Genomic DNA, 27,104 nt, shown 5'->3' with positions numbered 1-27,104 from the left:
TGGCCAGGCAACAACTGAGCAGAATTCAGCGCAGGTTTGCCAAAAGGACCCATCTTTACTGTGGTCTATGTTCCAGTTTCTAATTTCCAATCTTGGTAATTCACTATGGCTTTTATTTGCATTAGCAAAATTGAAACTAGCATACATATGTTTATCTGTACTATTATTCATTCTGTATGTACTTCTTGGGCAACATGGCTCAATGATGCAGGTAGCTCTGACTAGGATTTAAGTCCATATGCTTCATTTGATGAATTTTCTTGCCTTAGCAGGGTATTTCTTTACTACAAAATTTTAAAAATTCTGAAATTTCAGGGAGTTTTCTACATCTAATCACCACAAGCATTCCTGACTTGTAAGACAACAAAAAGGAGAATATGGGGTTACCTGCAGCTTCTGTAACTATTGGAAACACTACAGCTTCCTATTTTTCAGCCATTTCCCAGGCCAACGCCTGATCAATGGCAATAATTACCACATTTCTATTCTGCTCATCCTTGTAGTAGGGAAGCCTTATCTCAAAGCTGACAAATTCATCCTGCTCCTGAATTGTTTTGTAATTTCTAACACAGTCTCACAAACCAAACCCCAGTAACAAACGGTTAAAAAAAAAAAAAAAACTACCATTTTTTCAAAGGTGAATATCTTGTTCAATACATTCTCCCCTGTCTGCCAGCAGAGCTTCTTCTCTAATTCATGTTCTTAGTTGCAAAATATAATAAGCAACTTATACGAGTGTAATTACATCTTGCATATGATTCTGTCTTTAAACAAAATCAGGAGTCAGATGAAGAATTTGACACAACTGATTTATGTTACTTCTTCATGAGTATCCTGCAGTACTCTTAAAAAAGTTAGTACTTGCTTAATCTATGTAAAATGCTGAGATGCTAAAAATGTACAGACAAAAAGGGTATAAAATTTAAAAAGAGTTGATACAAAGTTCAAATACTCCTATGAAAATATGGTTCCAATATCCTTCAAACTGTATTTGTAAGTCAGTTGATCAGAATTTACAATGTTTGCTCCTACAGTAATTTCTCTACATTAGCAATTAGAGCACTAAAGGTCTACTTTATTACTGAAACTATAAGATGCTTCTTAGTACTTAATTTAGACTTTGCTTCATATGCAAATACTACACAAATAAAATTATTATTTTTTTAAACACTAAGAAGATCATAGGAAATCTAGCAAGTAATTTCAGCCTTACAGTCGGATTGGATACTGGGATAGAGGGAAACACAACTGTGAGTTAAAAATACATTCTTATGAATGAATATTCTAATGAACTAAAAGCTCTAGCACTTTTAACTTGCTTTGATAAAATTTCTTAAGCAAGGAAAAAGTAATTTCACACAAACAGCAAGCACTCTGCGTTATGACAACCTAAATGCAAGTGATATTGTAGTTTAAATATATGTCAAAAAAAATTATTCAGGTACTGAACTTATTTCAACACGTCAATAATGTACTGAGTACATCAACAGCCAGTTCTGAGAATTTTTAAATCAGTTATTACAACTGGACAAAGGATAATTAATTCTACTTCATTAAGCAAGTTAGCTATATGCCTTTTCAACAAGCTGAGTACATCTAATAACTAAGAGTTGATTGATCAAAACCAAACAAACACTTTATATAAGACTGGGAGTGGGGGAAGTAAAAATAAACCCTCAAGAAATGTGTAATGGGGCAAACTTTGCTTTGTCATAAATGTGCGTATCAAAATAAATGGGAGAACCAAAAGTAAGCAGAGGAAACAGCTTACAGCTGTTCAAACAGTGTTTAATTTCCATTTTATTTGATTTTTTTGGTCTAACCATCATATTTATAATGCTATTCATAATAGGCCTTTAGCAGAAAACAGAAATAAGAAAATATAATGACCATTATTCTAGTAAAGAGAAATTCTGGCAAAGAAACCATCTATCAATGGCTAAGGAACAATCAGATTGGAAGTCTCCATTATTTGATGTACATATACACCAATATATATTTGATGCATATATGTTTTCCCTTTTTTTGTTACTACTATATATAGAGATGTACAACTTCTCGAAGAGAAAAAGGCACAAGTCAAACGTATATTTACCCCACCAAAATAATGGAGAGAGGAGTTCAAATATTTTTTTTTTGAAAGCAATACCTACATTAGCTATATGGATGCTTTATTTAGGCATCAGAAAGGTACTTCTGAGAAAATATGTTTGAATAATGGCAAATATTTTATTTGTAGGTAGCTATTTTAAATGTACACTAAGAATTGTGTCACTGTATATTTTGACATGAAATATTCATATAGAAGTCTACACTAAACTTTCCACTAACTTCTAAATTTTCCACCTGAGAACTCCATAAAAAAAAAAAAAGTATATTGTTTTGCAAGGTAAGACACCACAGTTGATTGCTTGAATTGATTGATTAAATGTCAACATAATCATCTGAATGGAGCTCTCCTTAGCCACAGAAATATACTGAACATGCAACACCACAATATCGACTTCTACAAATTTTGTCTATTAATTATTTATTTTTGCTTGAAAGAGATCTGAATTTATTTATATTTTTTGCACATTTACCTTTATCTCTTAAGCTAGAAATTTATAACAAGCATGTCATAAAATTTTCTTATTTTAAAAAAAAGACAAATTAAAGTCATGAGTAAGCTTTCCAGAAAAATCAACTAATCCCTAAGAAGTGCTTTGAAACAGAACCTTTGAGTAGTAGCAACTAGTAAAAATTTTATGACTAACCATACTATTTTTCCAAAAAGCCATTGTCATTGGTGACATTTGCAGATACTTAGCTGCTCACATGGAAAAATTACAAGAACAAATAAACATAGGATTTGTTATGACATTCCATACCTAATTAGTAATTTATACTTTTCATTGTCAGTTGCAAGCCTCCACAGTAATTTCATGCTAAATGTTCCATTTAGCTTTCAACTCAAAGGTCAAATAAGAACTGGTTAATAAAAAAAGACAACAACATGAAAAATACAGGTACCTTGAGTTTTCCTCTTCACCCTTTCTAAACAATTTCAGTAGTGCTCAAGTGAAACCAAAGCAAACTCCAACATATTATTAAATAAAATTTTCAGCTTTTAAATAGTTCTAGAAGTTTGCAGTAATTTTTCTCAACATAGTTAAGCTAACCAACTGCACACTGACCTCAAAATATAGTTAGCATTATTAATGGAGACAGCTGACAAAGAGGATTGTAAAAGACAGCAACTGTGCATCACTAACTTGGTTTAATTTGAGTGTGAATGGAAAAAAAAAAAAAAAAAGAAAGAAAAACACTATTCCATTTGAGTAGAATAAAAGGATCTATATGGGCTGGTCCTGTGTACTGGTGCTTTTTTTTTTTTTTTTTTTGGAAAGTATATGGATGATGAATGCATTTTTATAATTTTAACCATCTGATCCAAGCTCCTTCTAATCATTTTTCCCATTTGCATACTTGAACTGCTACTAGTTTCACATCCATGGATATTTACCCTGAGTTTTCAGGGTACATTTCAGACAAATCAAAAGACTTTGTCCTTGAAATGAAGAACATTTTTATGCCTTGGACAGCTCTTTCAGGAAAAATATCCCTGATTTACTGCAGAAAGAGACATACATATGTACACATGTTTACATGGGTGCACATTAAGCCCTCTCTTCATGGTACATAAAATGAAATCCACTTTATAGCCAACTTCATTATCTGTTACAATACACTATCTAAATGCAGATGCAGCAGAGATGTTAACTTTAATCAGTTAGGCATTAAAACAAACTGGCTTTGCTGATTAACATCTTTTACTTTGATGTATCTATTGCACATAATCCTATTTTCCACCATGAAAGTAACTTGCTAAAGTTCTCAAACTGAAAATTTTCTCTTCTAGGAGTAAGGTGTCTAGAGCTTAAGAATTTCCAAATCATTTATCAACAAACTATTTGAAAAAACAGATTAATTCAAGAAATACAAAAATATGCATTCTATTATAATACTTTGCCAAACTAGAGAGCTTTGAAGGATCTTATTAATAAATCAAAAATTCTGCAGTGCACATATTTTAACATGTGGTAAGCATACTGACTCTTTTAAAGATCTCTTTCGCTTACTCAAATTTTCATTTTTGCTTCTATTATTATTATTTTTTAAATAATTTTCTGTGGCCATCAAACATTCTAATACTGCCAGTTATATTAATAGGATGATGACAGTATCTAATTCACTGACTGTCCAAGCTCCAGATTTTAAAAGCCAACAGTCTTATCAATGACACAGCATGAAAAGTTAGTTAATGCTTACTTGTTTTGATAATATGATAAAATACCATATAAAGATTCCACTATTTATGTATTTGCAAAAGTGCTACAATGACATACCTAAAATAAACAAACAACAAAAAAACACCAACGCAGATCTTTTCTATACCACTGACCAGGGTTCAAGTATTGGTTGTCAATTTAACATCTAGACAAACTGCCAAACAAGGTGACAGTGTTACTTCCTGAGAGGTGGCTCTACATTTATTACTATCTGCAATAAGATCACTTATCTACCACTTTATGACTCCACATGCATGGACATACATATTTACATAACATTGTATGCAAATAAATACACTTCTTAATTATAAAAATAATTTTGTGTTTAAAAAAATTGGATACTGCAGATGACCTAATATATGATGTTAGATTATCTCAGCTATTCTGAACAAAAACCCTAGCAATAAGAACATGACAAATACACTAAAACTGAGATTCTTAGAATTATTTCAAGTCTTTTATCAAAGAATTAGGGGAAAAATAGGCCAGTCAAAGCAATGTAAAATTTTACTTAACACTTATAAACACTGTTGCCTGAGATAGGAGGTCTAGGTGCAAACAATCCTGGTAACTTATTTGAAAAGTTATGATTGTGTCTTTTAGAATTATTGTTCTGTCCTTTGAAAATATTTTCTCAGTACAAATTAGGTTCACTTCCCTTCATATTTCATTTCAAAATTAAGAAACTGTAAAGGAGCATTTAAATGAAGTGATGTGTTTTAAATTTCACACTAGTGTTTGTTAAGCAGCTATACGCACGAAGTCTTCATACCATCTTGACTGACAGACAGCAGTTTGCCATATGTTTTTTTTCAAAGGCTGAAACCAATACTGGAATTCTACTCCACAGAAAACATCCTAAGTGTATTGTTCTAAATCATCCAAATGAGAAATGCCTAACAAAAGCTCTAGAATAAGCCTACATTATCCTGATTATCAACCCACCTCAAAGATGGCATACCAGAAAACAGAGATTACAACATAAAATTACACACTGCCTGCATTTCAGAATAACAGTCTCTAATGTGTTTATTCTATATCATCAGCTTTCCAGAGTACTGTAATTGAAATGTATGGGCACTACGACCAAGGGACTTGGACAATTCAGCTTCAAAATCAATCACACAGGAATATCCCATTTTGCTCTGTAGTTCCATTTTACTCTGAAAGCTACTTGGTACCTGATACGTATTCAATACGCCACCTAACTAACAGCCAAGGATTTGGAGACTTCAAATGTATACATTTGAATGGGTCGTGCTACTCTGAAGAAAAAAACAAAAACAAGCAAACAAACAACAACAACAAAAAAATCAACCACCTTCATAAGTTGCCTAACTTTCTGGAAAGGACTTCTAAAAAAAAAAGCCTAGACAAGCACCATAGGACTTATGTTGAAAAAGACTGTTGTAAGATCCTCACCAATCCAAGAAGAACAGACCTGCAGCCTGTCTTTTTTCCTACCTACCCATTTCAAGAACAAAGATCAACCTAGTGGAATTTATTTTAACAAAAATAATGTAAATCTTAATATACATTAGTTATACTTAATATTAGTCTTGCTCTAAACTTCTCTAAAATATTACTACTGCCAAGAATACTAATCTGACCCTCTTGTACGTTGAACTGTTGGTAGCTTATACTTGGACTTATCTTCCTTAGTAGGGAAACAAGCCAGCATGGAAATTCTAGAATAGGGGTCAGCTGAAATAATTTAAGTAGAGTGTAACCTCACACAAAATAGTGAACCTCTAAATCTCATGCTTTCTATCATTACAACCCATAGAAGAGATTTTGCAGGTAAACTTTCCAACCAGTGGCATAATGGAAGAGCCTCCATTTATTCCAGTGCACCCCAATAGTACCAGAATGACAGAATTATGACCACAGAAGTACTATCTACTAGTGAAAATTCTTTTTTTTTTTTTTTTAAGTGTGCATACCTATCTATACACATATCTATTTGTGCACACACACAAACACACACTTCATAATGCTAGCACAATACTATTTAAGCAATTTTGATGACTTATAATCACCTTAACTGAAAGCCATAATACAGAAAGAATGACAGGGGCACTTCTTGGACCAGAGAACCACTGTATTTTCAGATGTGCAAGGAAAGAGCATCTCAACTTGCACTCCATTCTGAAACACCTACTCAGAAAGTTACCTGGACACAAATACTTTGATTCCTGGACACATCTACACACAAGTGTAACTTGGATTTTATTACTAGCTGTGCCACAAGTTTTCCTTGTGTCTTTTCTGCACTCACACTCTCAGCAAAAACTAAACTAATTATCTGCAGCAGTTTTCCAAGAAGCAGCACACATTGCTGATATTTACTTAATGATTGTTTATATTCAATTTGAAATTACATAAAAGCATGCTCCCCTATTCTAATCATGCCAATTTAACAAATAAACAAGAGCTGCATACAAAATGAGACAAATTGGCTTAACTCAGAAATCCAGAAGCCTAAAGGTTAGTCTAGTAATAAAGATTTATCAGTAGCCTGTCAGAAATGAGCGTCCCACTCTGAAAACAAAGCATAAATCAGCTATGACTACTGCCATGCCTAATAAAATAAAACCAAGTCTCTCCTTAGCCTTTACTGTGTCCTTGTTCTGTTGCTGTTCAGAGCATGTTGATTCACTTTTTAAAAATGCATTACACAACATTTTGTTACTACCGTTCTTAATGGATGTAATGAGTTTTCTTCACTACGAGCAGTGGAAACAACTTCCTATTACAGTTTTAAGTACTCATTAGGAAACTGTACCTATTTTAAAGAAAAAAAATCATATCTGTTCACTGTCAGATACCCTAGTGCTTGCTTACTTACATTTGCTCCGTTTCTGTAAAGGCAAGATCTTAAAACTTGTTTTTAAGGACCAGAATCTGTAAATTGGCATACTTAATTTAAAAATCTATTATTTTATTTCAAATCATTGCATGTGGATCCTTTAGAACAAAATTAAGCTATTTAAAAGACTTCACCTGAGGTACAGATTAAAATATTTTTAAAATTATTTTCATCACCTGATAAAAATTCAAAGTGTGTGCACTTTCAAACTATTTTTTTTGTTTGTTTGTTTTGTTTTGATTGCCTTGAGTTAACCCCTTAGCAATCAATCCAGTTGGGATATAAGATCATAGATCTAATGGTTACTCATGCAGCATCAAAATGGAACAGTCATTTCATAAACGAATTTTAATAGTTAGACCATCTTCTTCCTTCCCTTAGAACAGATACGTAACACAAAAAAAAAAAAGATTTCCAGACACATAACATAGGAGGGAGGTGAGGAGTGCAATGCACAAACATAAACCATGCCTTTCAAAACACTGAGTCAATTATAAGACTTAAATATGACTGGTAAGAAAAACAAAAATGAGAAAACACGAATGCAAGAGTCTACATTCTTGAGATTTCAGAGAAGAAATGGGACCCATTGAACTTGCTAGTGTGTTCCTGCAACTAGAAGGAGAACATAAAAATCCTTTTCCTTCCAGGACAGAATCTCTTCACACCTCAAAAAAACAAGTCATGTTCTGAGGATCGATAGTGGGGGGGTTGGTGCTCTGCAGGGACTGCACCCAAACTGTCTTTTGTTGCAACTTCTGGCACCAGCCTGGCTGATGGTGGCACACAACATTTTTATTCTTCCTATCTATTTCATTAGGGGTGAAAAAAAGGGGTGATCACGCTTCATTAGACACCAAGCATCCCACAGTATTTGTTTGTTTTACGAAAACAGGGAAAGTATGCTAACACCTCTGTCTGCACAAGCTGGGACTAAGTCCTAATGTCCACAGAGGGAAGAAAGAGCTTGAATTCTGCCAATCTCATAGTAGCAGGAGAATGCAGTAATTCACAAAAAAAAAAAAAAAGCTGAGTCCAAATGCACGTGTTCAGAGGTGAAAATAGTAAAGAGAACATCGTTCTCACTCATTCCCAGCTGCACCTTAAGCAACTTAAGTGACACCCCATGCATCATCTTCTTCAGTCACGGGCACACTGGAAGAAAGATGAAGACAATTGCAGCATGCGCGGGGGGGGGGGAAGTAACAGTCTTCAAAAATGGAAGTTCCATCTTCTTCAGCACTATCCACTGGATCCTTCCATAAACTGAATCCCACTTCTGCCAATGTTTTTAATTCAAGAAGGAGTAGAGTAAGCAGGTGTCCTCTGATAGTCTTGATCAGCTAACCCGCCCTGCCAGCCCCCTCGCTGACAGGCAGCCGCAATCACAACACAAGCCCTAGATACCTCACGTTATTGCCTGACACTGCTCAAACCAAAACACCCAGCCTTAGGTACAGCTTGAGGCCCAATCCTGTTCTGCTTCACAGATGTTGTTCTGCCCTGAAAATCAGCACCCTCTTCCAAGATCCTCCTGAGCACATTAAAGAGACCCCCCCAGAGCAATATTAAAAGGAACTGCTGCAAGTTCCACTGCTGCAAAATTACCAAAAGTGTTCAAAGGAGCTAGCAGTAGCAGATTTGTAAAAGCAGTAGCTCATTACTAAAAGCAACAAGTTAGCAAATCTAATACTCCTATCTTTACGAAACATGTTCTAGCAGCAGCAGAATCAGATGAAAAAGGTCCCAGGTTGGTCTGCAGGAAAACCAGAAAGAGCCACTTTAGATTTATAAGACTGCATCTTCTGAATTATCACTCATATAACTTTTGCTTGCAAATATATGAACACCAGTTTGACATTAGTCAACAATTTTTTGTTAGGAATCAGAGTATTCATCAACATATTGTGAATATATCTGTGTCAGCCAGGGAGGGACACACTTGTGGTGAAAGTTGGTATTGTAAAATAGATAAAAGAAAACAGTCTTTCCATTTTTTGCAAAATCTCAAATTAGTCTACAGTTCATGTTATCATGAATACCCATCCTCCCTCTGCTCCAGCTGGCTGTCTAGAAGTGCACTGCTTTCTTCTGAGAAGTCAGTTTGACTCAGTGCAAATAAAGCTGCTTAATTAGCAAATGAAGCAGTGCTATCAAGCAAATATTTTACATTCTAGACCATGCTATAACGTTGACCTCCTGCTTATGACATTTGTAAAGTCATATCACCTTCTTGCACATTCTTTTCACTCTACAAGGTAAGTAGCCTCTCATCTTTGGGAGCAATATCATTATTTCAGGTAATATTTACTTCATAATTTATTACCTCTCTTTTTGAAATCTACAATATGGTTCTCCTTGCCATTTTACTCTTTTCAGTTCTTTACAACTACTTTACCTACTTGTATTTACCCTTTCATCCAGCCGTTTTCATCCAGCCAAGTCTAGAAAACTTCTTCAGAGGTTCTGTAGCCAAATACAACCTTCTATATTTGTAGTTTTCCCTCTTCAGGCACAACTTCATACTCAAACACAACTTTTCACTAAAGTCTTACCTTTTTTTTTTTTTAATTCAGGTTGAGGTGTATCTTATCTACAAACATAAACATCTAAATCACCCACTTCAATTATACTAAAAACCCATTTATTTAGTTTAGAGCATTCACAGTGGGCAGGCTGGCTGAAGAACTAAAGTTAAAAAACTTTAGGAGGAGGGCCACGAAGATGATCAGAGTAACTGATCTGTTAGTAACTGTCTCATTGTACTATTAAGAACTGAGTACTAAAAATGCAGACACTGAAGTAATTATATGAAGGATACATTGATAATGAGAATATTTAGCATCAATCTTTTGGAGAAACATGATTTCAACAAAACTGTGTACAGTCATGGTGTCCTACATTGTTTACAGAATAGAGAATAATATCTGTTTAAAACAGAAACAGCTCAAAATATACTGAGTCCTCTAGACACACTTCACTTTTCAAGAGGATCAATAAGAAGCCTAATAATATTTTTGAATAACTTTTGTTTCATGCTGTTCCTATTTCAATAACTGATCTTTATTTGCCAGTGGCAAATTTTAAAGTTCTGAATCATAGCAGAATTTATTATTTGACTTAAGTGTAAAGTCCTAAAAGCTATTATCTCCCACTTCAGTCTTGTAACTTTGAATTATACCTACCTGAAAACTATTACTTACTTACTTGCCGGTTTTTCCATTTCTTTTCCATTAACAGAAACTTTAGAAAGAAACATCAGCAAATAGATTTCTTTTGAAAATCACTTATGGAGCTAAACATGTTATTGTAGGTTTCATTAAGCTTCAGAAATGTTTGGTGGTCTCTTTAGAGACTAAAAATAGGTTCACTAAGATTCTGAGCACATAGGGAGAAAAATGTCCAAATTTCTAGTCAGCATCTTATGCACATTAAGAAATAACATTACAACATTAAAGAGCTTGTTTAGATGGAGAAACACACATTTTGGAGGACAAAAGCACTTCCCAGTAAGAGCTTTTTTTTTTTTTTGGGTCTTTTTTAAATATCTTGTCAAAAAGGCAATCTCCATCATGTACTGTGTTTTACTATTTATACTAAAGCAAAGCATCCAAGTGTTACACATGACAGAACTGTAGATAAACTGAAAACCCTCTGGAATCTTTTCGTACATTATCTTCAAATACTGGTACACACATTGTCTGGTGGAGAATGGTATCAGTGGCCATTTCAGAGTACAGAGCTGAAATACAACTTGCATGAGATTGTTGTATACTACAAATTCAGATTTGTTAACATATTACATGATGTACTTCAGTTAGTGCAGGTGCATGTCCTTGTTCTCAAGTTCTTTCCCAGCACACATTTTATATATATATATATTGGGGGGGGGGGGGGGTTGGAGAGGACAAAGAACAATTAACAATGCTCATTGGGCTATACTTTCACCCCTTCAGTAAAAACAAACGCTCATTCAGTTGCTCATATCTAATGAGGAGAGAGAGTTCAAAATAAAATTTTCTGAAACAACTCAAGTCATATAATCTGTGTGCCCATCTGTCCTCCCAGCCAGCAGAGAGATGTGCTGCTTCTGCTCACAGCAACCCTTGCTTATGCCTCCATCTTTTTGTTATTAATGACGCTATTTTGACTGCAAAATGCAGAGCCTTAACATAGAGTTGAAAACTTCAGTATGTGGTGGGAAGTAGTACTGGTCTTATTACTTGGTTGTAAGAAGCTGCCTAAGCACATACTGACTTCACATAAAATCTGGTTGCCATCCCCTTTTTAGAGGAAAGGAATTTAGTCCAAAGGCCATAACTGTAATTAGACTGCAACATGGCCAACTTTTTAAGATTCAGATGAAACCTCCTCACAAAGATCACTTCAAAACATGAAGTCATATGAAGCAACAATTAAAGAGGAAAAAAAGGTAAAATCTTTATCAATGCTGCTAAATTTCAGGGGATTAAGGAACCTGTTTCCTCCTTGCAAGACAGTTAGAGCGTTACGCCAAAGCAAAGTTGCTTTTCCTTTAGTATTAAGACTTTCTTGTTGCAAAAAGCACAGCAGTTCTTAATTAATATTTGAAAGTAATAAAAGTAACTTATTCTATTGTCTTTCTTCCTATATAAAATACATATACTGGTAAGATTACCTTCACTGTATAGTCATTGCCTGAAGGCACATATCTATGTTTAGCGATTCTTAAGCCCTCACACCTTTCTAAAAATCAGTCTCCCTATACCTCTGCAACACAGTAGTCCCTTCCTTGGCCAGCTTTCAAAAGCTTCTCACCTTCAGCCCCTAGATGAGTGCTAAGAGACCCTCCCTCTGTGCAATCGCTACTTACACAGCTTGTCCATGTCCTGTGCTTTCCTCCCCACTTCATATGGTATCTTTATATGTTATACGAGTAGCGCTGTGCTTTGCAATGCCAGGAGGCTAGCAAGAACATTATCCTTCTACAGAGTATCATCCTGCTGCTACCCAGAAGATAACCAAGACCTCTGGCAAAACAGTTGCCCTCATTGCTAAAATCTAAGTGACACCTTCCCAAACTAGAAAACTTGCTAACAGAAGACTTGCACTGAATGCAAGAAATAGTGCGGTTACTAAATCAACATGTTACTATCAAATAAAATGAATTCTAATTCTAGTTCAACTTCATTCAGGAAATACTCAGAACCTAATTGGATATGCACAATTGAACCAACCCTACAGGAATAAAATTAAAAAAAAAAAAAAAAGAGGAATAAAACTTCATTGTAGTATGCAAGTTATTTGGCAGTTACCCTTACATACAAAAACTCTGTACATATATTTAAGTGCATCTATTTTCCTCCTTCTAGTTGCCTGGACAAATAGGAAAAACAAACAAACAAAAACCTCATTCTACTCACTTGAGTAAATTTTTGTATCATAAACAAGTGTCTTTCTGCACTAAGACAATGCTTTCATACTAAAAACATTATGATGAACAATGTTTGCCCATAAATAATTCAATAGTTTTAAAATAGAAAGCTTTCTGTTCACACAGGATTTGTACCAGCCATTTGGAAATGATCTTCTGGGCCTATCAAAAGATAAGTAACTACGAAAGCAGTAAACATTACAGGAAACGCACAATTATCAGGGGTGGTAGTACTGATACTTCCAATGAGATTTGTGCTTAAAAAAATTGGAACGATTTTTTTTCCATCTGATTCTTTTTATAGTTTCGTCGTTAACAGTCAATGAGTCTTACATTTAATCTTTAAAGCATGAGACCAACCAACCAGTACTTTCTTTTCAATATTGAAACAGCTTTCTAAATATTATACATACACTTTCAATAAGGACAATAATCTATGCGCACATTTTGGCACCTCACCACTGATGTACACCCGCTAATCAATTGCTTGTACAGCACTAAATATTCAGTACATTTTGTATACAGAACAAAATGGTTATCTCCTGAGGAAATTATACACATTTTTATACAAATTTAGCTAGCTGGGAGTTTGGGGCACTTAGTGCACACCAACAGCTAGGAAAGGAGAATTAAAAGAACAGGTTAAGCAAAATACTGAAGTTTTGTTTCAGCTCCGTCACTAGGCTCTTGGACGACCTTGAGCAAATGATTTTACTTCTCAGTTTCTTCCATTTGTAAAAATATCAACACAAATACCTAAACCTATAAAATGATCAGGTTGAAGTCTATTATATAAAATCATTATTAAACATAAAATTGGTTCTTGAAGCTTTCCCCTCCTCGAGAGATCCATTAAGTGCCTTTGAATCACACATTTTTTCCACCAAAATGACTTACTTCTACATTTTAATTACTTTGCAAGGTTCTCAACTAGATGTAGTAACTCAGGAATGGGTTCTGGACGTCAATGAAGGTATTAAAAATGTCTGTTCAATACACAGCTGCAGATGAAAAGAACGTGACATTAAAACACATAAGAACGGGCCAGAAAATAAGATGAGCTTTTCTAATGCATTTATATGAATGAATAGTACTGTTTCATTTGAAGGAGCGTTGGCATTACAAGTCACCCCTTCTTCATGGTGATAGTCTAGAATGAGAGAAAACTTCAGAGATAATTGATGGAAATGATCGTTATTTTCTTTCACCTTTGGACCAAAGGATCATTTATTGTAGAAGGGGACTAGAAGAAAGTATTCCATGAGAACCAGAACCAATGAACATAGCTTGTCTTGGATTTGTCTCTGGTAGTTGACTGAAAGCTTTAGCCTGTTTTCGTTTTTTCCCCTTCACTTGTCATTGAGGCAGGCGTAGTGGTACTAAAAGATACAAAGACTTTTTGCTTATTTTGCAGTGCTGTCTTTATTAGAAGTCCTTAAAGGTCTCTCTCATCTATGTAGCCGCAAGTTTCCGAAGAATCTGTAAGAAAATAAGCTTTTTTCACAGCTCTCACTTACCGTTGATTGAGTACCACTGGAGAAAGGAGAATGGTTTGACAGGATGACTGCATTTGCTCTCTTTCCTTAAAGAGTAAGACAATCCAGCATGGTAAAAACATGCAAATTAGTACATATAAGTTTCCAATTTTCCCCCTATCCAATACCATAAAAGTAAAGAAACTGAAAAAGGAGAATTTCAAAACCTGTGAAAGGACAAACTTGTTAAGACAAGAAAATTATAAAAAAAAGTCACCTAGATCAAGATTAAAAAAATGCAAGCAACAACCAGACACTTATTTATTTGTAAAATATCCCGTATGCATCCATTAGCAACAACAACAATGTTAGAAAGGTTATTAAAACTCAGACCTCAAGCATGAGTCTCTAACAGAAATTAAAATATATTAGAAGCAAAATGCACTTTTGATGCTAGAAGTAAGAGGTAATATCCTTTGCTCACAAAAGAAGGTGCTTAATACATCCTCTGGAGCTTGCTGAAAAGAGGATACTGAATTAGTAGGATTTCATTACGATCCAGATTGAAATTCACTTCTTTCTATCTAAACTGCAACCCAAAGGCAATTGTCCAAAAGGACATTTTGAATTGAAGACAAACACAACGCAGCTCAAAACTCTCACCATACAATCCTCATCTCAGGATTAATGCAAAGCAGCTGCAGTCGTTTCTCATGAATCTACCTTGACTCAAGAGTACTTGGTAATTTTTGTTGTTGTTGTTGTTATTGATGGGATTTTTTCAGTGTATCATATGACAGCAGCTCTCTATACCTCATCTTGCTAAACCGTACGTCAATGCATCATGCCAGGCAGGGTAGCTGGTGTGATAGCCATCTGATCATTGTAGTTTATCTATTGCCAGTTCCAATCTTTCAATATTTTTTTTTCAAATAGTCACTAATAATCACATTCCAAGCCTGCTCATAAATATGATATAGTCAAAATCTATTGCAGTTAAGTACACGTCAATCTGGATTTCCATAATTCCAAAGGTATTGAATAAACTTTTCTGCATATATTTCAAGAGTACATACATTTATATTACAACACTGATTTTAAAATCCTCAATTAAAAAGTGATTAGCTTTTTGGAGGGGAAAGAGCCAGTACCAGCACAATAACAATAAACTGTTCTTTCTAGAACTACTACATATCCACATCACATACTAAGAAAAGGGAAAAAAATAAAAAAGAAAAAGCAGGGACGAGGAGTAACCTTGTGTATACTTGTGAACGCATCTAGTCTCCTTCCTGAAATGCAGTTGGTGACATTCACAAAACAGACCTTTGAAAGCATTGCTATTGCTGATAAATAGTGTTCATATCAGATGCATTTATGAGGTACGTAGAACATGCCATGATTATAATACACAGGCTGGCTTCAGTACTTATAGGAAGATGTTACCAGAAACAGACGTTACAAACATACACAGTTATTTAATTTACCAAGCAAAAACATTTTCACTGTAGAATATTAAATAAATAGATGTATCTGCAAGGCAGTGAGCAGTGTCCATGGATGCATCTCCATGACGTAGGTACAGAGGCTTTCTTTAGTCTGGCAGATACAACAACCTTGTACGTTTTTTTTTTTTTTTCTCCAAAAACAAACAAACAAATGAAAACCCCCAAACAAACAAGAAACATAACAGGTAACATTGCTAACAATAACATTTGCTATAGATAACATCATTTTTATTAGGCTTTAATTTCTGTTTCAAGTATTTTATTGAAGTGCCATTTTAAAGCAAATTGTATCAAATCAGAGATGTTTAAGTCCGCCTAGACAGTAAGGTTACAAATTTGAGAAGCTGACAATAAAATCAGAGACCCACAATCCATTACTGATGATGTCAGTGCTTTAACAACATACTTGTTTTACTCAGTATTATTTTTAGGCACCTTTAAGACACTATATACTGTAATTGGCAACACCGAACAAGATGATTCACAGCTTGATGTGTAAATACAGATTAATAAGATAGTGAATGATTGCTAAACGTGCATCCTTCCTATAACCACAACATTCAGGGATGTCATACGTGACAAATGGGTCTGAAAAAGCTATAGCCTCTCTTTCTGGTAGCACTCAGGCACGGGAAGAGATGAGTTGACATACAAGTTCTGGTTTTGTAAATGACGTACCGTGTGATTATAGTGGAAGCAAAACACCCACCCCAAACTAAACCCGCGGAGTTAATTAACCCAGCCGCGTACATTCACAGGCTGAGGCAAGGCTGAGGGCTCGTCGTCAGTCTCCTGAAGGACCTTCACCCCAACACGCATTTTAGGAGCTGCAACAGAAGCAGTGCGCTGTACACGAAAACAAGCCCGCTCATCAACATGAATTACCACACGCAACGCCAGCACCGCACGCAGTTCCTGACAGAAACCCCTGCCTGAGAGACTCCGACCCCCCCTCCGCTGCTTACATGAGCTGTTTATCTCGCTAGACAGCGCAGGACGTGCTTTTGCAGCGCGGTAAACACGTTTTATTGAGGGTGCTGTCGGAGAAGGAGCGGCTCGCCTTCATGCTCGGGCGCCCCGGGCTGCTGCGGGTTCCGCACCGCACCTGCCGCCCCCCGGGGGTCCCGCAGCCCCCGCGGATGGGGAAGGGGCGACGCCGGGCTCTGAGGGGCAGGGACCGCAGCGCGAGGCCGGGCGGGGAGGGGGCACCTACCAGTCCGTGTGCGGCTCGTCGATAACCAGCAGCAGCTTGAACTTTCTGCCGGCGGCCGAGGAGCCGGCGGAGGACGGATCCACCAGACCGGCCGAGGCCGCCGTCTGCTTCACGGCGTTGGAGAGCGAGCTGAAGAAGCTGCTGCCCGCCGACTGCTGCGGCGGCGGCTGCTGCTGCTGGGGGGGCGCCGACTGCGGCGGCTGCCGGCGCTCCGCGGCCGGGGAGCCCGAGGCAGGGGCCGAGGAGGCCGAGGGAGGCGGCGGCGGCGGCTGCTGCGGCTCGGGCCGCTGCAGGTCGGTCATGTAGCCATTAGGCAGGTTGGCGATGAAGCTGCTGTCCGAGAGCCTGCGCCGCAGAAAGTTCATCATCTGGCCGGGCGAGAGAGAGGGCGACGCTGCGACGAGGAGCTGGAGGGAGCGAGGGCGGGCGGGCTGGGAGCCGGGCGGGCGGGCGCCGCGCCGGGGCTGTGCGATCCGCAGCCGGGCTCGGTCGCAGCCTCACTGCCGGCCGGGGCGGGGGCGGCGCTGCCTCGAGTCCCTTCCCTTCCCTCACCACAGCGCCGCGGCCAAGGGCTGCGGCGGCTCGCGCGCGCCCGCCGCTCCCGCCCGCCTCCAGGCGGCAGCCGTGAGAGGAGCGGGGCCGCGCGCCCGCCTCAGCGCCGTGCCCCGCACGCAGCAGCGGGCGGTGCGAGCGGGCGCCGCGGCACAGCGGCTGCGGGCGGTTTGCGCTGCCGGGAAGCGGGAGCGGGAAAAAAGGGCAAGGCCGGGCGCTGCAGCGGCTCCCGTCACGTTTCCAAAACGTTCCGTCCCCGGGAGCAGCCGCCGCAGCCCTGGGCTGTGCTCTTCGCCTCCTCCACGCCAGGCCTCGTGATAATACTTGGAGGAAAAAAGTTTAAGGAAGCAGAAGCAGTGTGTGGTATAAGGCAATATTGCATTGTCAAGGAGAAGGACGTGCATGGTCACAGCTTGAAGGTGCAGGCTTGGCCTTGAGTACTTTTAAGTCTATTTCACCTCAGTCATGCGTTTAAACAGAAAAGCCTGACAGACATGCTCAGTGTAACCTACACCTTTATCCCAGATACATAATTGGAAAATATTTTGCAATTGATCTTTACGTGCCCTACTGAATGTAACAGGTGCTCCAGCGTTATACACAGCAAATTCATGCAGCAAAGGTCTTTTCGGGTCAGAAATTTGATAAAGCTTTCTTGATAACACTTTCACAGTTTAAAGTTTATGCGTTCAAAGGTATAACAGCCTGGAATTCTTTAAAGAATCATTGAATTTAGGAATGTTGATGTATAATAATACAGTATCAAGGCTATTAAAAATAATTACCTTTTAAACACCACAGAAACTGGGGGAGAAAGTGGATTCATACCGCTGAGCCACAACACAGGCCACAGGTAGGTACAGCTTTTAAGGGCACAAAAGTTTAAACAAGTGGAACAAGCTGAGGCTACGGCTGTAGTTTGAGTGCTCCTGACATTTCCCTCAGCTGTGGCTTGTGCTTCTAAAGCAGTCATGGAGCTATTCCTGTACCTAAAGCCATGGACAGCTAGTGTGATCTTGAGAGAATCTGTTACTCTCCATGGCATTTAGATATCTTGGGGACATTTGTGCTTCTGAAAACCATGTATGTAAACACAATTATGCAAGCTGACTCACCTACAATGTGACACAGAAGCAAGTTGTCTGCAGACAGAGGTGGGATGCTGTGCTTTGCTGTAGCAAGTGCATGTCTCATTTCCACTGGTATCACATCTGCAAAGATGATAAAACCACAAGACTGAAGAATTGTTTCATTCATCCTTGCTGTAACAGTTGCAGCAATCCCTCCTGGCTTCTTTTCTGAAAAGCTGGAGGCCTAAGTAAAGAAAAGAGGGTCTGCTTATACTTTTCAAGAGAGTTTTTATACAGTATGAGTGGTTTTACTGCCCCGTGAAGATATTTCTGAAAAACTTTTAATCAGTCTGATCCTGAAAAATGGTACTTAGATATTTTTGAAATTGCTGTCCTAGATTGAAGAGTGACTGTATAAAAACAGCCCCTTTGGATGGACAGCTTCCTATGCAAACTCAGAGGCTGCTTATTTTACTGACAACAATCAGACATCTTGCAGAGCCAAATTAAGTACAGCAGAATGAACTGCAGTCCACTCCACTTTGCACATTAACAAAAGTATTAAGCAGGGCTCTGTTACAGGGCAAAAATCCATCTTTAGTGTCAGCCGTACTCTTTTGTATGAAGGCAAGATACATATAGCAAGTGGAAATGATAAGGAGCAATTTAAATGTCAGGATCCATTACTGTAAAATGAAATAACAAATGATTAACCATTGAGTGGTTAGGCAGCACAATTTGTGTGATGGAAGATCCATCCTTATTAACATATTTGTATGGAAAACTTGTTTTCTAATCGATGAAATCTGATTCTCATCTGCAGTACTTTCCTGCATATTATCAGTCTAGCAAAGTAATTACTTTAAGATTACACAGCCTGACCCTAATTGTAATCATGGCCAGCAGGCTCTGATAGGGTTGCCCTTCATGGTTGCACCAGATGTCGAGATAAGCAGCAGAAGCCTTGCTCACACACCCTGTGCACTAGGTAGTTCCTAGTTTACATAATTCACTCACTTTGAATGCACTATCTCTACTCTATAGGCATCTCTTCAGAAATTAGGATGTATATTTTTTTACTTCCTTACATTACCACTATGATGACTAAAATTTTAAAAATTTAGAAGCATTCTCCTATGCTAGACTTCAGAGTTTTGTTTGTTTTTAAAAAACATCCTTTAGCGTATTGCCATTTAGACCACCCCTTAGAGTATTGCAATGACCTGATAAACAAAACCGCACAAGAGTAACCGGCAACTGCTCTTGGTCAAAATCTCAAAGAGCGTGGTCCCTAGGGCAGGACAAAACAAAAAGAGTTCTTCCTGTAGCATTACTGTAACTACAAGAGGAAAAATTTGTTCAAAGAATATCTGAAGGATGACAGAGAGCTTGATAAATATATTAGGCAAAACTGTGCCCAAAAGAACTAGTACCAACACTTTTTGCCCAACCTACCATTATATACTTCATCACCTCACTACACATTGTGAGATATTTCACCATTGTTTATGTCTATTAAGATTTATGTCTATTAAGAAGTGAGAATACTGAATTGCAGGTTTGTTGAAAAACAAAAATCATAAATTGAGTCAATATCAAAACAAACAGTACAATAGAAAATTTTTGATCCAATCTTGTTTCCTAACATGGACATCACAATGTAAAACAAAACAAAAAAGATCTAATTTCTGGGGATTAAGTTGGCAAAACACCCCAACTAGTACATTTTATAATGACTTATCACATCCATAACACAAGTATTAATACAGAAATAACTTTTAAAAGTTCATGTTTTACAAAAGAATAGTAAAAAAAAAATGTACAGGCAGGTTAGGGCCAGTATGATGTGATTTCATATTCTTTTGCTGTTATAATGTAAAACTAAACTTTAGGCTGGTCAAAAGCCTAAAATTTTGTTAGCATTTTAGGGAGAAGTGACTTTCAGGTAACTGTATGTAGTGGAAATGAAAGAGTCAGTCGAGTCATACATACCAGAAATCAGGAATACTTACCACTTGAGCAGATTGAATTTAAATATGTTTTAAATGAAAACTACTTAGCACCTCATGTTACCAGTTATTCTTCTATAAAAATATGCAAGTCTACTAAATTATAATTACATTTAATGGAGAAAAATGACTAATCTTCTTAACCACTATACTGTACATTATACTATGCATATGGTAATAGAAAACAGGAATGGAAGGAATCCAGGGAAGCATTTTTTTTTGACTGTTATGTGCTAATACAAGTTCTGTGCCACATGGACTTCTGTGCACTGCATCATTAGGAAAAAAACATTACCCTATTGGAGTGAATTGTGTTTCCTGTGTACCAATTTATGGCACGCTTTTAGTTGAATGTTATGTCCATGTGTGCAGATAGAGTTCAGCCTGTACAAAGAGGGGAAGATGAGGGCTGCCTGTACGTGGGGGCGTCAGGGCTGCTGTCAGCATGGGGCCACCTGCGTTAGGAAAGTGACATGCACATTTCCCAACCCCTGACCTGCCCAAAGCGGGAACAAGCCACGCATAGCAGGCCTATTTTCATGATAAATGTTAAACAGAATCTCATGCTGAAAATAAGGCGCACAAGGTACGTATTCCTCTGGACTGTAGCATATCACCTGCCAGTCCTCACAGAGATCAGGATTATGAAGCTTTTTGAAAGCCTCATAATTTAAACCCACGCCAACAAAACAAAACTTTTCTTCCAAACTCCATAGAAATATGCCAGCTGCAATATGCAAACATACATGTAAAGAAAATACAACAGAAAATATGGCCTGAAGTGGCTGCTTACTGTATGCCAAGGATGTTAGGCAGTCCATAAATGTGCCATACAGTATCCAAATGTCTAGTTACATATCTGAGTTTTTAAACAATGTTGATAGTACTACTCTATATCCTTTTCAATATTTTATTTATAGATGATTTGTCTTTAAATATTTTTCCCTCTTAAAAGCATGTACCAACTAGCAGGATAGTTATACAATATTATTCATGAGCACAAACTGAGTCACTTGTGTCAATGCTGATTGTTAGTATGAGAGCAATGTTCGTATGAGAATGGATTTGCTGAACTTGAAATATTACTCATTTTAAACTCAAATTTCAAATTCATATTTTTCACCTGTGATGCATTTGTTAAAAAGCTGGACTTTTTAATATTCCAACACCTGTATTATTTCTATCAAGCATATATCCAGTTTTACAAATGTATCACGGCAACTTCGCTCACCAGACATGTCTGACCTCCTAATCCAGCAGTCCCAATTTCACTTAGTTTCATTAGACAGATTCACTGAACTCTCCCAGCACACCTGCTGCTATGAAGCCCCTGAAGCAAAAACATGTCAGTTTTCTATTTCTGATCTTCCTTGTATTTTGTTGTCCAAGGTGGCAGAAGTACAGTTGAGCCATATGAAGATGTGACAAAAATAGGCACACCATGAGTAACTTTCTCAGTTATTGCTTTAGAAAGAACATGAAATCAACTTCATTTCTCAGCTCTTATGCTTTGACTTATTAACAGTAGCAGAGAGGATAAATTATCCAGAGTTTTTATTTATTTATTTATATCAGCTTAGTAAATATTTACCTGGCCTAAAGTAATCTCATATTTTATAAGCACACCGATTTAAACAGAGTTCTACATTGGCAAGAGAACCAATTAAGAATTGAGAGAGCAGTCAAGAACCACTCAGCCTCTGTGCTCCCAGAACAGGAGGTTCTTCCCCACTCATAGCAACCCCAAAGGGAGGGCACCAAGAGCATGGGAGAAGATGCTGTAACCTCCAAGGGCCCCAATGACTGAACTGACCTAATGTCACAGGGTACGTTTTGTCTCTTTGTCAGTACAAAAAGCAAATGATCCTATGGCAGTATTTCCTTGAACATGAAGCCAAGTAGCATTCCTGGGGAAAAAAAAAAGTATATATATATATAAAAGATACATATATAATATACATCTATATCTCTATATATGTACTGTAGTATACACTCACTGTGCTCTGCAGTGCAGTAAATTCTGTGTAGGAAGACCCATGACTATTTATTTTATAAATCATGATTTATTAGAGTCATATTTTTACCTTTGCAAGCTTTGAACATGAATGAACGCACATGGCAGACAAGAGCTTTGTAGGCTCATGAATAATGCTTGCTGAGATGTAAGAGGGATCTCAAAAAACTCTGCGATGCAAGAATAACCTGTAATAGAAAAAGGCAGGCTGCAGTCTATATGAGTGATAATAACTATAGGACAAATAACTGACTACAGAAGATAACATCTGTTAAAATAGTTTGTCTCATGATTTATTTCAAAATCTGAATCTATAATAGTAGTAAGTCATATCTTTTTGTTTCCTAATAATAAATAGGTTACCTGATTTTTGCTCACTATATCCTGTGTTTTAAGGATTTTTTTTTAATATTTTTAAGTGAAATTTATGAGTTATGAAATTTAGAGTGAAAATTTGTTACCCTTACATGATGCATATATTTTATTTGATTGAATACGTAAATTTGAGGTCAACTGAAACACAGTGATACAGTGAAAAATAAACACAGGACTGGCTATTAATAAAAAAGAATAAAAAACTGTAAACCACAACGTTAGATGAAATGCAGCAAACAAAAACTGTGGCACTTACATCCAACCTGACCTTCACAATAAAATTGTATTTTTCTTTTTACATGACTTACAAAATGATTAAGATGAATGTGCGTTTAACTAATTGGCTGCTTTAGTCACCACAAATTCATTTTGAATACCATGTATGTGAAAACCAGATAAGCCATTAATGTGCAGCAGGCAAGATGAGCCAAAAATTGAAAGGATGGCAGCACACAAGCTAAACAATATAATTATGTTTTGTTGTTGATTTTTTTCTCAGATGAATTCAAAGCAAACATTATGCAACAAACGTGACATTCAAAAATTACCTTTCATCTCACAATTGTCAATGAATGCAGATCTATTCTATAAAGTAAAACATTAGCATGTCTATTGTAAAGTAAAGAATTAAAAGAACAGCTTCATAGGTGAAAGATGAGTTATACTATATTGAAATCATATATTATCAGACACATATATGCATACAGATGTATGATATTACAGATGTCTAGATATAATTACACATATTCCCAATGCTTTCTCCAAGATCATTAGCTAAACACAGGGAAGGGATATACAGGCTGGAATATAAAATCTGCAATATATCTTATATCCTTTTTTAATATATTTTTTTTTCTTTTTAAAACAGTTCATCTAAGATTTTTTTTGGCCAGTCATTTCTGTTTTACAGCTTTAATCCTATGTACAGTGTTCATGATTTGCTGAGGGCAATAGTACACTGTTTATTCTATGGTCTCATTAAAATTGAATATCTTTTGTTTTCTCAGAAGCTGGTTCCTTAGTACCAAAACCTGAAGTAGTTTCACTCCATAGGAGTGCTATGCTTTGATTAGACTATGAATTTGTCAAGGTCCTTGAGAAAGCTTGATTTGTCTTTTGGTTTTGCTTGCAATTCATCTTCTCTACTATGTTGCTCATGCAACAAAGTTCAAAGATGCTCTTAATAGACCTCTTTTATACTTGCAGAAAATAACAATTAAACAACCATTTGAAAACAAGCACATCTTCAACCATTTCAAAAGCAGCGTTCTCTAGTTTAGAAGTTTGACTACACTGTATAGTTTTCTATACTGCAACATCAAAGCCCTATGCTTCAGTCCAGTAAGCAGTAAAATCAGGCAAGGTTATCAAGTTACTTAAACCCTGCCTTGCAATTGGCCTTTCCCAAACGTTTCCTGACAAACTGTGAATACAAGACACTATAATGCAGTTCTTTAATAAAGTTCAAGTGAAGATGTGAAATTCATCATGCAGTCCTATGCAAATGCATGCATCCAGTATCCTTCAAATAGCCATGTCCTAAAAGCTAATGCTGAAACATCCGCCAAATAATAGCGTGTGTGTGCGTGTGTGTGAGAGAGAGAGAGAGAGAGGCAGAAAAAATACAAAAATTACATCATGGTTACTTGGTTCACAAACCCTTTAGTACTTCTCACTTATATATGGAACTTGTAATGAGAAATCAGTTGGCTATATTTTGCTGGCAAAATCCAATCAGCCCTCCTTTGGCAGAGTGGAAGCCTGCTGAAAGCCCAGAGCATCCTATTCATCAAGAAAGCAGCCACCTTTTCTGCTCTGCTAGCACTTTAAAAATATTTCAGAGCATAAACATTCTTGGTCTCAAGTCATGCACTAGCAAATAAAAAGAACACTAAAAATCCAAGCAGAAAGCTATCTAATAGGAAATCAGCCTTTGGAAAAATGTTTCTTCAAACACTACTTTGCCTGCTTAGCATAATTTTCTCTAAATATTCTGTATAGCCACCCCTTTCACTATACCTTCATCACTGAAAGAAATTAATACTTTTGATAAATGTCATTATTAACTCTCTCAAATTGGGCTCCCTCTCACAGTGATTATAATGCTACAGTTTCTTGTGAAAGAAAAGAAATCAAACAGTCATAGTATGATGTGAAAAAAGTGCATGTCACAGTCTAGAAAATCCATAATAGAAGAAAAAAATCTGGTAGTAGTATAGTAACATGTTATGCCTTTAACTCAGAGGTAGTCAAAGGTGGTCCAGAAATAAGGTCTACCAGAAGAAAGTAACTATGGATATGGATGATTTTCTGTCAGCAGAAGCTTTTACATCAAAATAAAATATCTTCCAAGAAGGTATTTTAAATTTAAAACAGAATTCATGGTGTTGACAAGAAAGTTATTTGATGAAATTCTATGGCCTGTAATATGTGGATTAGAAGAAATTATCATAATGGGCTGCATTCACACTGTATTATCTATACGCAAATTTAAATTACTACAACCAACTTCAGGATGTTTTCAGGCTCATTTCTCCTATGAAATTTTATCACTGTCATTACATACTTTTTAATTATGAAATTGAGGAATATGAGTTATCTATCTTCTATAAAGAAAACTGTATTATTCACTTGTCATCAACTTGCACTTGCCTATTCTAAAAATTATTTTTAAAACATGAAGGGTAAATGTCTATGTAGTTCAAAAGGACAAAATATAATTTACTGACAATACATGGTAATAGTAGGGCTTTAATTCAGAGTTACTCAGAATCAGAGTTGTTTTTTTTCCCCTTCATAGAAAAAGTGTGGAAATACAAATCTATTAATTCTAACCTTAAAGAAAGAAATAGTTTGTAGAAAACTGTATTCAGAGGATAATTCAGAGGTTTTGGTAAGACTAATACAGGAAGACAAACATTTGTATTTCAGTCTTTGTAGTTTTATGAAGATTTTAATCTTCAACAACAAGTTTTGTCATGTCTCTGTTCATGAGGTTCCTGAGAAAGTTACTTCCATATTGTTGTTTGTACTGAATTTAATATCATCCACTTATTATGTAATGAATAGTCAACCTAAGAGCTTTTAACACAGTAATAATTAAAGAAAGCAAGTGACCTGAAGAATCCGAAGAATAACTGTTTACTATAATGTATTGGACTGTGAAACAGTTTGCCTTGTTGCTTTTTAAAATTGTATGACTTGGACAAATTATTGTGCAATGAATAACCAAAAAAGGATCCTCTTCTCTTCTTAGAAATATATAAAACTTCAATTCTCCTTTACAGCAGATTTAAAAGCCTAAACATAACCACAGAAGAAGGCTGTGTGAACAAGGATACATCTCTTGCACTGAAATTGACTGTGTGTCTACGGATAACTTTGTGCTAAATTCTTGATTATATCCACTCAATATAGTGTACAATAAACAGTGGTCCAATGCTTTTGCTGTTATCAGCTAATTTTGATTTTACATTTAACCAGAGTAATTTTAGCACTAGCTAGGGAAATTCAATACTGCAAAATCCTGATGTATTGAAGGAAACACTCTTTCACCATTTACATAATGATCATTTATGCCCTGAAATATTCTCATGGTATACATCACTATACATAATTTGACCATTTAAAGAAATGCAGCTGCTTTAGTTGTCCACTGCTGAAAACCCACAGATGATTACAGAGGTCCCTAATTTCCCAAGACAACTGAAAAAGACCTGTGTTCTTGTCCTACTTGCTGAACCTATTACCAATCTTAAACATACGTTCTACTCTGGTCTTGGAGGCACAACCCACCAATAATCAATTGGACTTCAAATGGATGTCTGAGTGTTTTCTAAAAATAAACCTTTATGATATCCATAGTTAAGAATATCTGAAAACAGCTATACAAAATATGAGTCCCAACCTACCTACCTATATAATATATATATATATATATTACTGTCAAGAAGGGTAGTGCATCACAGTGACAATGTTTATGTCATGTTGTGAATTAAACTTATGAGGTAACGGTTGTAAATGCGCTATAAATGCTTTTAAAACTACCACATCAATTTTTAAATGCAGATGCTTCATTAAGAGCTATACTCCTTTCAGAGATCACAAATAAGTGAAACAGTGAAAGAAAACTTTCCAATATGCTCTTTGCAATGAATAGAACTAAGAGAGAAAGGCAGAAGGCAGAACAACAGATTTAGGCCACTAACAGGACGTGAATGTCTTAACAAATCAGGAAGACTTTCTAAGTTTTGATTCTTAATAGCTATTCTGTGA

General features: G+C 36.6%; 2 protein-coding genes across 2 annotated transcripts in view; both read right to left on the bottom strand.

The window, feature by feature from the left end:
* The window catches only part of SYN2 (synapsin II), a 175,716-nt gene extending 159,301 nt beyond the window's left edge, over window positions 1-16,415 (bottom strand). Inside the window, exons 1-2 of the mRNA XM_050712811.1 lie at window positions 16,347-16,415; window positions 14,131-14,195 (exon numbers count right to left, since the gene is read on the bottom strand). Coding sequence (XP_050568768.1) covers window positions 14,131-14,195; window positions 16,347-16,415 — 134 coding nt within the window. The remainder of the gene's footprint in view (window positions 1-14,130; window positions 14,196-16,346) is intronic.
* Window positions 15,803-17,313, bottom strand: LOC118253743 (synapsin-2-like). The gene is made up of 2 exons (XM_035558455.2): window positions 16,810-17,313; window positions 15,803-16,423 (listed from the first exon to the last, which is right to left on the bottom strand). The coding sequence occupies exons 1-2, from the start codon at window positions 17,175-17,177 to the stop codon at window positions 16,417-16,419; spliced, it is 375 nt and encodes a 124-aa protein (XP_035414348.1). The 5' UTR covers window positions 17,178-17,313; the 3' UTR covers window positions 15,803-16,416.
* Window positions 17,314-27,104: the final 9,791 nt, after the last annotated feature.

This window comes from Cygnus atratus, chromosome 10 (genome assembly GCF_013377495.2).
Source record: "Cygnus atratus isolate AKBS03 ecotype Queensland, Australia chromosome 10, CAtr_DNAZoo_HiC_assembly, whole genome shotgun sequence".
Lineage (NCBI taxonomy): Eukaryota > Metazoa > Chordata > Aves > Anseriformes > Anatidae > Cygnus > Cygnus atratus.
Note: the sequence above shows the minus strand (reverse complement) of the source record. Positions and strands in the feature narration are given on the sequence as shown.

Bases quoted from the DNA above. Each gene is read 5' to 3' on its own strand.
- LOC118253743 (XM_035558455.2), bottom strand. From the start codon at position 17,177: ATGATGAACTTTCTGCGGCGCAGGCTCTCGGACAGCAGCTTCATCGCC.